Consider the following 12,953-nt stretch of genomic DNA (forward strand, 5'->3'; position numbering starts at 1 on the left):
ATATATATATTTGGAAGAAAAAACAAACATATATATGTAAATTTATATCACCCGAAAAAATAACCAAATTAAATAGTGATTAATGTGAAGTCTATGTTGTGGATGTCGGAATCCGCAATACAAATTTTATGATGTGTATCGGGTCGTCTAGCCTTGCTAATTCGAATAGCAATCGTCAAAAAGAAAACAAAAGAGTGAAATATGTGTATCCGTTTATTGCTCAAGAAAATTCGGTCCCCTTTACAATGATCTACAACCCCTATTTATAACTACATCGTCGAAATCCGTTCCCACCAATCTAGCCGCGAATCACGCCCTTATTATTATTTCCGTTTCGAATCTTCTCCAATCTGCGAATTCCGTATGACCCGCACTTTATTTACTTCGCAGATTCCGACGTTACATTCGAGCTGGATTTGAAATCAAGTGGGCTTTTCATCTCATCATATGGGCTAGCTTGACGGCCCACTTCGTTTCCTGAATCCTAAACTTTCCGGGCCGGATCCGAATTACGGGATCCGACACCAACAGTTTGCCCCCCAAGTGTTCCGAGGTGTATGCTTCGGGATACTTATGATATTGAAAATCTTGTAACAAAGGAAATTCGACATAAATACCGTCAATCTCGGGATTTTTCCGTGTCCGAGGTGACGCTTCAAGATCCTAGGGTTTTCACTTTTCCCGCCAACCGAGAGATTCTTCTCGGGAACGAGGCGACGCTTCGAGATCCTAGGGTTTTCACTTTTCCCGCCAAAACGTTCTATATATTAGACTGGACCCTTCGGGTTCTGTACCTTGCCTTCAATACCCATGATCCACTTCTGTCCTCCGTTTATTAAAGGTATCCCTCTTCTCCTTACTCCTAAATTCTCCGATTGATTTTGTTTTTCGCTTTGAACTCTTGAATCCGATTAGATTTTTAGAAGTAGATTACTCTTAGCACCTGCTTTCCGCTAGGTTTAGGCCATAGATCTGAAGATCTTTTAGATTTTCAACCGTTAGGTGTGAAGAAATTTCCGTCAATTGTCGTTCCTCCGCCGTACTCCTTCGAATTCCGGTGGTTCTCCCCCGTCATCCGAAGAATACTCTCCGTCGGGATCTTCATCTCCTGGGTTTTCGGCGAAGATCTTCACCAGTGTTCTTGAGGGTTTCTCGATTCATTTCTTGCCAGATCTTTTTTCATCTTTAGAACTTTCAATTTCATGTTATGGCTCCGAAGAAGAGTAAGAAGGTCCGAAATGAATCTTTCATCCTCGAAGATGAGTTTGGGAAATACTTTTCCTCAGAACTCGATGACAGGAAACTAGCTCTGATGAAAGGCGGCTGCGGTATCCCTCGACAAGTTAAACTGATAGCTCCGGAGCCCAGAGAGTCTCCTGAATCTCCTAATACCGATCACTGTTGCGCCTTCGAAATATTCTTTTCGGAGTGCGGCCTTTCCTTTCCTTTACCGGGGCTTCTGATAGAACTTATGCATGAACTGGGGATCGCTTTGCCTCAGCTTTGCCCGAACGTAGTTCGGATAGTTCTATGCCTCCAGACTCTTGCAGAGGAGAATGGATACCGGATTACGCTATCCGACATTTTTCATCTCTACACAATGAAGAAGGGGCGAACCCCGAGAACCTTCTTCCTTAGCCCGAGGAGTCATTTCAGGGTCTTCGGAGACTTTCCTGAAAAAGATGAGAAGTGGAGGAAATCGTATTTCTTCTTTCCTGTTAACGAGTTCACCTATGGTCCAAATGCAGGATTTTTTGTTCGGGACTGGACACGTCGTCCTGGTTAGACGATTTTTAGGGATTTATTGCATATTTTCATTTCTTGACTTCGCTCCTCGGTGAAATAATCCTTTTTTGTTTTGCAGTTAAACTTCCGAAGACACCGGTCTCCCATACCTTTGCAGAACAGTTCATCAGGATTTGCAATCAAAGTGACCTCGCGTGGGAACTCTTTACTTGTGAACGAATTCGGAACTCGTGCTCCCGTGTCCGCAGTCGCTCCGACCTTATTACCTCTTCTCCACCTCACACTTCTCCCATCATCGATAGAAACATGTCTCCAGTCTCCTACCGTGAAGAGAAGAGGCTCCAAAAAGAGAGGGAAAAGGTTAGGGAGGCAAGAGAAAAGGAAGATAAGGCCAGAATGGCGAAGGCCCTGGAAGAGGGAAAGTCCAGATCCGCATCTGGGAAAGGAAGGTCTTCCGGCTCTGTTATGCCGGCATCTGAATCGAAGACTTCTGATCGTCGAGATCAAGTGAAGGAGTCTGCTGGTAAAGAGATAGTCCGAGTTTCGGATTCCCGTTCCTCCCGATCATCTCGAGAAAAAGAGTATTCTGACGGAGGACCAACTGCAACTTCCTCGAGGAAACGCAAGAGCGAGGACTCAGATGTTCTTCCTCTACATCGCAAAAGTCGTTCTCACACGAATGTCGATGTGACTCCTTCCGAAGATGCCGGGACTACTAGCCAAGGAGCTAAAGACACTTCTCAGGGGACTCCGCTGTCCGAACCTCCCGTTCAAGTCATGGTCTTGCCTTCGCGAGACTCAGAGAATCGGGAATCTGGTCGTCAAGAAATCCCTATTCCAATTGGTAATCCTATATTGTTTTTCGATTCTTTTTGCAAAGTACGAATCATTCATATTGATTTCCTATAAAACTTTCAATTAGCCCCTCCAAAGTCTCCAGCTGATTTCATGAGGAACTTCACTCCGGCTGGGATGAAGATCCCGGCCTTCAGCGAGCTAAAAGAAGTCAACAGGGCGAATTACTTTCGCTTCGCCGACAAACTTGGAGAGGTACCTCCTTTAATTCTTACTTCAGCTCGTTTCGCTTGAACTAACGATTTCTTTTTCATTCTGATAGATTATGCTCGAATACAACACCACCTTTTCTTGTCACGAGAGCCAGCTCTTCCCCGTGAACGAGCTTGACAGCCTTAGGACTCGAGTTGCTGAACTCGAAGAGGAGATCCGTCAAATGAAAGAGATGGAGGAAGAGAATGCTAAAGCTGTGGCGAAGGCCAACGATATCTGGGAACGGATGTTGAGTGCCGAAGCTCGCTGTAACCATCTTGATGTAGTTAACACGGATCTGTCGGTGAAACTGAAGACCGGAAAGAACATGTACCTTGAGGCATGTGACAAGATAACTTCGTTGGAGGCCGAAATCAAGCGAAGTGAGGAATGGTGCAAGATTGCTGCGGAAAAACGGGACGAGGAGCTCGCGGCAGCAAGGAAGGATGAGCGAAAGAAACTCCGAGAACACTACAGTGGCTTGATCTCAAAGCATGAGATCTACCTGAAAGCCCTGAGTGAGAATGAGTCAATAAGAAACCGAGCTGCGGAGACTAAAGCAAATTGATGCCGAGCTGGAGTCTGTGAAGAAGGATGAAGCGGATGCGGAGGCCAGAGTTAACAAGATAAACGCTCTCAAGCCTCGTCCTGATGAGTTTGCTCATCTCTTTGTTGCCACTCCTCCCGAGTCGGCACCTGAAGGTCCATATACCTAGGAGGAACTTGTAATCAATGAGTTCGGTTCCAACAAAAGTCTCATGTCCGAGCTCAAAACAGTCTAGGGGTCGGAGGAAAAGCGACAGCAGGATCCCGAAGCCTAAAGATCCTTGATTTGATTTCCGGGGTTGTTATGGCTTAAATGGCCCCCCTTTTGTTTTTAATCAGAACCTTTTGCTTTTGCTTCCCGTATCTTTTGGATTTTAAAAACTTAAGCTATTTCCTTCCCGAAAATCTTTTTGCTAACGCAAGTCGGACAAGAAGTTCATAAAGGAAAACGAAATACATTTGAAGTATTTCCGGTTTTTAAGAAACATGACACGAGACTTGGACATCGAAGTCCGAATTGAACTGTGTTGAACCAGCTATTCTTTTAAGTAAATATACTTAGAAATTGTTTTAGAAGAAAAATCTCCATTTGTTTCTAGAGATAAAGATTCGTCTATTCGAGCACTGAGCTCGGATGAAAAGAATCTTAAATAGTACGAAAATAACCTTTTCGGTTTGCGAAGAGCGAATTACGAGATTACTCTCGGTTTTACGAGTTGCGAGATAGATCTCGGCTTTGAATATTTAGACTGTTTCATCAATGTAAATATTTTATTGATTTAGAGACTGCACTCGAGGTCCGAGCTGCCTACGTACCCAAAGGTGGGGATCAAGTCTGTCGTAGTTCGATTTACAATAGTGAAGATAATAAAATACTTAAACAAAGTATCTCTTCAGATGAATGGAATTCCAAGCTCTTCGGACTGTTTTTCCTTCCATGTTTTCAAGGCGATAAACTCCATTGCGAACTACCTGAGTAATTCGATAAGGACCTTCCCAATTGACGCCTAACTTTCCTGCTCCGTCTTCGGCTGTATTTTGCTGAACTTTGCGTAATACTAATGTCCCAACGTCGAAGTGCCGACTTCGGACAGTCGAATTATAGTATCGAGCTGCGGCATTCTGGTAATTTTGCATTCGAATCAAAGCTCGATCACGTCGCTCCTCAATGGTATCAATAACGTCCACCATCAGTTCGCTATTTGCTGCCTCGTTCTGCGGGTTATTCATCCGTCTCGGACTTGGCACAAATATTTCAGCAGGGATTACAGCCTCCATTCCATAAACTAATGAAAATGGTGTTTCACCAGTTGCACGCCTAGGAGTAGTGCGAATTGCCCAGAGAACACTCTGTAGTTCATTAAACCAAGTTCCTTTGTGCGACTTGAGTTTTTTCTTCAAAGTAGACAAAACAGTTTTGTTCATTGCTTCAGCTTGACCATTACCCTGCGGGTAACGAGGCGTTGATCGACTGAGTCTGATTTGCCATTCTTCGCAGAAAGATTCGAATTGCCGTGAAATGAATTGAGGTCCGTTATCAGTAACGATCTCATATGGCAAACCGTGCCTACAAATTATGTCCTGCCAAATGAACTTGCGAACTTGAACCTGAGTTATGTTTACGTAGGCTGCCGCTTCTACCCACTTCGAGAAATAATCGGTAAGAACCAAGACAAATTTCACTCCGCGAGTAGAAACATGAAGAGGCCCAATAATATCCATAGACCATTTCATAAATGGATAAGGCGAAGAGACTGATGATAATGGCTCGGTGGGTTGGTGAATTGAAGGTGCATGCTTCTGGCATTGCTCGCACTTCCGCGCATACTCCTCGCAATCCGCGATTAACGTGGGCCAGAAATATCCGTACTTTCTTACTTTATAAGCCAAAGAGCGACCTCCGGAGTGATTTCCGCATACTCCGTCATGAATCTCTTTTATCACAGTACGGACCTGCTGTCCGAAAATATAGATCAAGTCAGGACCCGAGATGCTTCTTCTGTAGAGGATGTCGCTCGAAATGCAGAAACGAGCACTTTTAGCTTTCAGTCTCCGTGCCTCCACTTATCCGTAGGGAGAATACCATTAAGGATGTATTCTCTGATGGGTATCCGCCAGTCTGCCCCCCAATCCGGAAGCGGTAGCACTGGTTGTAGTGGTTCTGGATTAGGCGGTGTTCCGATTAGGGATTCTACTTCAGAGTTCTGCTCAGTTTCCTCGACCCTTTGTGGTTCTTGTTCCACACTCATCCTTCTTTGCATGGACCGTGTAGTCACGAAATTCAGCTCTCTGGTGGCTATGCTGGGATGTTCAATTACTTCGACAGGGATCATTCGGCTCACTGTTACTTCGGAACTCGCCGCCAATGCCGCTAAGGCATCCGCCGCTGAATTCTCACTTCACGGAATTCTAGTGAGTTCGAAACTAAGAACCTTTTTACTCAATTCCTGAACCTGAGCGAGGTAAGCTTCCATTCTGCCATCCTTTGCTTCATAATCACCGGAAAATTGATTAGCAACGAGCTGCGAGTCGCAAAATGCCCGTAATTTTGTGATACCAATCCCAACCGCTAGACGAAGTCCTGCAAGGAGAGACTCGTACTCCGCCTCGTTATTCGACGCATTAAATGCGAGACGAAATGACTGTTCAATTACTTCACCATATGGGGATTGCAATCGGATACCGATCCCGGAACCTTGTTTTGAGGACGCTCCGTCTACATGAAGTATCCAAGGTCCTTCATTTTCTTTGACTTCCATGGAGACCAGAGGTAGTTCGATCAGAAAATCTGCGAGGACTTGAGATTTCAAGCTTGTCCTTGTTCGGAACTGAATATCATACTCGCTTAGCTCAATTGCCCATTTAACCAATCTTCCTGACTGACTCGGACTATGCAAAATTGCCCTTAAAGGTTACGTGGTTAGGATAATAACCGTATGAGATTGAAAATACGGTCTTAATTTCCGAGCCGAAGTAATTACTGCCAGAGCTAGCTTTTCCATCATCGGATATCTTGACTCCGCTCCTGAAAAAGACTTGCTTACATAGAAAATCGGTTTTTCGTCGTTCCGATCCAATCGCACTAACACTCCACTTACTGCGCTGTCAGAAACCGATACGTACAAGAAAAGCTCTTCTCCGAACTCGGGTTTCGCTAACACAGGAGGTTTGGACAAATAATCTTTTAGATCTCTGAAAGCCTTTTCGCAATTCTCGTCCCAGATGAAATTCTTGTTCGCTTTTCGGAGCAGATTATAGAATGGAAGGCACCTATCAGTTGACTTCGAGATGAATCGGTTCAAAGCTGCTATCCGCCCCGTGAGTCGCTGAACTTCCCGGATGTTGCCAGGCGAAGTCATCGCCAGAAAAGCGTTCAACTGTCGCGGATTAGCTTCGATTCCTCGCTCCGTGACAATATAACCCAAAAACTCTCCCGACGAAACTGCAAAAGTGCACTTGGTCGGGTTCAGCTTCATTCCAAACTTATTCAAAATTGCGAAGCACTGCTCTAGATGCTCAATATGCGAAGTGCTTGATATTGACTTCACCAACATATCGTCAATATACACTTCCATCGTTTTACCGAGGATGTCTTTGAACATCATATTCACCAACCGTTGATAAGTGGCTCCGGCATTTTTCAACCCGAAAGGCATGACTATATAACAGTAAGTTCCACGGTCCGTGATGAAAGCTGTCTTTTCCTGGTCTTCCGGATTCATCAAAATCTGATTATACCCGGAAAAAGCATCCATAAAGGACATCATTTCGTGGCCCGTAGTTGACTCCACAAGTCGGTCGATGTGCGGAAGTGGGAAACTATCTTTGGGACAGGCTTTATTAAGATCTGTAAAATCTACACAAACCCGCCATTTCCCATTTTTCTTCTTGACTACAACAGGGTTTGCCAACCAGTCCGGATATTTGACCTCGCGAATCAAACCGGCATCGAGCAGGCGCTGAACTTCGGAATTTACAGCCTCGGCACGGTCTAGACCAAGTTTCCTGCGTTTTTGTTTTACTGGTTTGAAAGTCGGGTCAATGTTGAGCTCGTGCGAAATGACCTTTGTATCGATCCCAGTCATCTCCTCGATTTTCCAGGCGAAAGTTTTTTTATTCCTTTTTAGGAAAGTTATCAGTTCGACTCGGAGTGTTTCGCTTAATCCTGCTCCTATTCTCACAGTTTGATCCGGATACTCCTCATTAACTACCACTGCCTCCACGAGGTCACTGCTTATTTTTTTTACGGGATTTGCAGGCACCTCGAACTGTGGTTGCTATTGAATTTTAAGCTTATGGCTGGACATGTAACACATCCTCGCAGCTCGCTGACTTCCCAGGATTTGCTTTACTCCGGATTTCGTAGGGAATTTCAAGCATTGATGATACGTTGAAGGTACTGCTTTCATCTCATAAATCCAGGGTGTTCCCAAGATAACATTATAAGCAGCCGGACGATCGAACACCGTGAACTCGATCATTCTGACTATGCCCTCTGTGGATACCGGGAGCACAATCGTTCCTAGCGACATTGAAGTTTCACTAGTAAAGGAAACCAAAGGAGATGGTGGCCCCTTTATATCTTGCTTCGATATCCCCATTCTTGTCAGAGTATCGAGGAAGATTAAATCCACCGAACTCCCAGTATCAATGAGAACCCGAGATACTTCGCAATGCGCAATATCGAGTGTTATGACCAGAGCGTCATCGTGTGGTTTGTCAAGTTGACTGGTTTCGCTTTCGGAGAATGTTACTTCGGGTAATTGTTCCTCAGTAAGTCTGGCCTTCTTGATAATCGGGGGGGGTTGCCCTCCGTTCGTGTTGCTTGATTGCACTAATGGAATCTCGAAAGAGCTTGGATCCCCCCATAATCACCTGGATTTGCTTCTTCGGTCCTTTAAAAACATCAGGGGACTGGATCCTTTTGGTTTTTTTGCTAGGAGGAGATGGTTCCTCTGTTGCTACTGTTTGCTCCGACGGATGAGTTGGTTCGAGCTCCGAAATGTCGATTTCGGTTATTTCCCCGGATGCGAACTTGGCAGCCAGTAACCTTCCTAGAGCCTTGCAATCTTTCGTAGCATGCCCATTGACTTTGTGGATCTCGCAGTAGGCGTTTGGGTCACGAACCCACTTGTTACTCGGGAAAGCGCCATTTTTGCTCTTTGGCGAGAAAGATTGCTTCGCAGGTGAAATCTTCGGAGAACCTTTTGGCTCCTCCCGATCCACTGAGAATGTGCCAGCTCCAGGTTTCCGAGCTTCAGGTTGAACAGGTTTCTTCTGAGGAAGAGGTTGAGCAGGTTTCGGAGCTGCTTTGAACTTTTTAGCTAGAGCGGCCCGCTCTTCTTCCGCGTTTATCCAGTTCGTTGCCCGATGGAGGGCGTCTTGAATAGTGGCTGGTCGGTTAACAACCAACTCTTCTCGGAAACGGGATCCGTGCCATAGACCGTTCTTGAGTGCAGCAATAGCTGCGGAATCAGACAAATTTGGGATCTGGACCATAATCTCTTTAAAGGAGGTGATGTAAGTCCGGAGCGGCTCTCCGGCTCCCTGTGAGAGGTTCCACAGCTGGGCATCAGTTACATCGCTCTTGATGAAGTATCCGTACTGCATGATGAAGGCAGTAGATAGTTCCTTGAAGCTATCGATCGATCCTTCTTCTAGTTGAGTAAACCAGGTCAAAGCCGGCCCGGATAGGTTCTCGGCGAAGAGCTTGCATAAGCCCGCGTCTACTTCGTCTGGCTCCAAATGTACCCGACCTGCGGTCACCTGAAAAGACGCTAAAAATTCTTTGGGATCTCCCTTACCGTCGTACCCCGGAAGTTTGACCTTCCTTTGGTCTCGAATTCGCAGGGCTACAATTCGTGGAGTAAAGGGAGTCCTTCTCGTCTCCTCGATCACTCTATCGACTTCGGGAGCCGAACTGGTGGCTTGATGAACCTTCGAACTCATTTCCCGAATCTGATTTTGTAAGCTCTGGATTTCCGGGTTGACCGGAAGGTGAGGTGGATGGGACTCGGTTTGAGGATGATGCGGGGTGCTGCCAAGATGAATGGGGAGAGGTGTTCTGGCTGGAACAAAGGGACCGCCGGCTGAGTTTTGAGGTGCTTGAGCATGACGGGATCCATCTCCAGGTTCACTCTGAGAGCCAAAAGGCAAAGAAGATGGGAGTACGTTGTTCGGGGAAACGAGCCTAGGATCCTGAACCTCCGAAACGTTCGGACCATGGAAGTCCAAATGGCCGCGAGGTCCGCTGGTCCGCAAAGTTCCTGCAAGAATTGTATCAACCCGATCCGCATAAGCATTATGGGCTGACCTGATTTCGGAACAACTCGCTGTGAGGACTGCGATTTGGCTGCCGCTTTGCTCTTCAAACGCTGAAAGCTTCTCAGACAACGCAGTGGTGGCGAGCTGCTGCTGGTCGGTCTTCTCGGACAGATCTTTAAGCAACTTCTTGATCTCGTCGAGGACTGAAGCCGGATCCGCTATGTCTGACATCTTTTCGATTGATATTCTGGAGTAAAAGACTAGAAATCCCCTCCTTCTAGCGCCAAATTGTGGATGTCGGAATCCGCAATACAAATTTTATGATGTGTATCGGGTCGTCTAGCCTTGCTAATTCGAATAGCAATCGTCAAAAAGAAAACAAAAGAGTGAAGTATGTGTATCCGTTTATTGCTCAAGAAAATTCGGTCCCCTTTACAATGATCTACAACCCCTATTTATAACTACATCGTCGAAATCCGTTCCCACCAATCTAGCCGCGAATCACGCCCTTATTATTATTTCCGTTTCGAATCTTCTCCAATCTGCGAATTCCGTATGACCCGCACTTTATTTACTTCGCAGATTCCGACGTTACATTCGAGCTGGATTTGAAATCAAGTGGGCTTTTCATCTCATCATATGGGCTAGCTTGACGGCCCATTTCGTTTCCTGAATCCTAAACTTTCCGGGCCGGATCCGAATTACGGGATCCGACACCAATATATGTATAGTATAAAGGAAAAAAGGAGTACAAATATTATATGCAAACATAATCAATGTCCTCTATTAGTTAGTGCGATTTGATTACATATCTTTTCACACTAAATTTTTCTTAGGTAATGGAAGAAGAAAACACAAGTACAAGTACTGATCAAGGTTGCTATCTGTATATGTTAGATATTCTTAGTATTCTTATTTCTTCGATTTTTAAAATGACTTTTGAACCTTTATTCTATAATAATCTTTGAATTTTAATATATATATATATATATATATATATTGAAATAATTAATCTGAAGTGTCTTATATATCTCTGAAATAAAATGACGAGAAGATAATAAATATCGGACTGCTGTAACCGTAGTATTTTAAGATTTGATAATCTCATCTAATTTTTCCAGTAACTATGAAAAATCATTTTGTTAACCTAATAATTAAGTATTTGTGTACTATTGTTTTCACAAATACTGTTTAGGGAAAGTGTTTTCAAGCATGTGAATATTAGACCATTAAAAAGTACTTTAAAATAAGATTACTTTACACAAATAGTTAATTAGTTATATTTGTCAACTAATTATATATATATGAAATATTCCTTTGTTGATACATCTTGGTTATATATATTTTTTGTATTCAACACACGTTATTCTTTAACTAATAAATGGGTGGATATTTGATAAAATACTACTATATTAGATTACTATTGTTATATGGGAGTGTGCATAAAAGACATAAGAATTTATGTGTATGTCCTAAATATATAAGAAAAGTGTTCATTGCATAATGATTGCATAGTAAAAACATTATCCTAGTCTCGTGGAACTTTTTATTACACAACCTTTCTTAATCAAAAATGGTTAAAAATTTGTAGATTTATAATATAACAAAAGGAAGTATCGATATAAAAATGCATCGATTATCCTATTATTTTTTGTATGACTGTATCTAACTTCATATGGTTAAAATATTCTTCATGTTATTATAATTATATATGTCACACTTTTAAGGGGTTTAAAATTACTAATTTCATAATTAAGTATGTGTTATGTTGTTTAATTAACTACCGATTCGTTGGCTATTTTGTAAATCACAAAGCTTATCAACTAATTTTATAGTACACTTTAAAACGTGTATGTGTATTGCCTTAATTCACATGTTAATTGAAAACTAGTGTTCAATATGTTTTTCCCCACGAAAATATCATCAATTTTAATTAAATATTGCAAAAACAAATTCTTGCATCACCTTAAATTTTCCTTATAATCGAAGTATTAAAACAAAAAAAATTGAGTTAAGTTTACTAAAAACGAATAAAAAGTTAAAGGAAGCATTGAGTTTTTGTCGTCTAGCATCCAAAGCTCCGTATTAGAGGCCGACAATTATAGATTTGCATATTACAAAAATAACAAGCTAACGACATTTATTAATTTAAATTACTACAGTACTTGATTAATTTAAAGTGAAGGGTTTGGTTTTCAAGGCATAAAGTAATTGTGGGGACTTCGGACGTAAAAACGCATTAAGGCGAGCTAATCACCGATTTCGCGTCCGAAAGTCATCAACCAATTGGTTTTGGTCCAATTCTATTATTAATTAAAGATTGTATTAACTTATATATTTCGTTAATTAGGTGTATGGTGGGAAATGGACAAATTAGCTCATGCATTAAGACTCCATTAGAGTTTAATGCACTTGGAAGAATCACAAAAGGCTCTCAGTGGCCTCAATTATTCGAGTTGGTCAATTGTAACCAAGAATGGTGCTAATTAGCTAGCTCTTCTTATTCTAAAATACTTTCTCCGTTTTTTATAAATGATGTTTTAGGAGAATGCATATAGATTAAGAAATCATTTAATTTTTGTTTATTTCTAAACTAAAACATCATTTATTATCTAATCAACCAATTAAAAAACAATCTACATAATATAAATCGTCAAAACCAATAAAAACGTAATTAATTTTACATTGAAAACTGAAAACATCATCTATTTAAGAACAAAATTACAAGCTTAAAACATCACTTATAAAAGAACGGATGTAATAATACTCTCTCTGGTTTTTAATACTCCAAACCATCTTTTCTAATTTGTTTATTCTTCTCGAATTAGGCATATGCATACAAATCTCAAACAAATGGTTTCTTTTTTTTCTTCTTTTTTTTGTATGAATGTTAAAAAAAATGAATTCCTAATAATTAAGCTCGATTTTGTTTGATGTGGTTTGTAAATATATATATATACCGTACGTAATATATATAGCTGAATAATACACATGCATGTGTGTTTGTTTGGATGTAAACCGATTTTCTTGTAAGGAGACTAGGCCTGGGCAAAAAACCCGGACCCGAAAACCCAAACCGAAACCGACCCGAAAAAACCGGTTCGGGGCGGGTACGGGTATTAGCTATTTACCCTATTGGGTCTTGTATTGTCGTACCCGTGGGTATAGGGTAAAACCCGATCCGAACCCGATACCCGAACGGGTACCCGATTACCCGAAATTACATATAAAATTTTAAATATATCTAATATTTGAGTTAAATATATTTATATCCAAATATCCGAGAGTAATTACCAAAAAAGAAATACATTTATATTTAAATACTTAAGACTAAATATACTTATACATGA

At 42.1% G+C, this 12,953-nt stretch overlaps 1 protein-coding gene across 1 annotated transcript; it reads left to right on the top strand.

The window, feature by feature from the left end:
• The first annotated feature begins 1,207 nt into the window (after positions 1-1,207).
• LOC110226210 lies at positions 1,208-3,361 on the top strand. Its single transcript, XM_021016977.1, has 4 exons — positions 1,208-1,781; positions 1,865-2,590; positions 2,669-2,796; positions 2,864-3,361. Exons 1-4 carry the CDS (start codon positions 1,208-1,210, stop codon positions 3,359-3,361), a joined length of 1,926 nt encoding a protein of 641 aa, XP_020872636.1.
• Positions 3,362-12,953: the final 9,592 nt, after the last annotated feature.

This window comes from Arabidopsis lyrata (genome assembly GCF_000004255.2).
Source record: "Arabidopsis lyrata subsp. lyrata unplaced genomic scaffold ARALYscaffold_7, whole genome shotgun sequence".
Lineage (NCBI taxonomy): Eukaryota > Viridiplantae > Streptophyta > Magnoliopsida > Brassicales > Brassicaceae > Arabidopsis > Arabidopsis lyrata.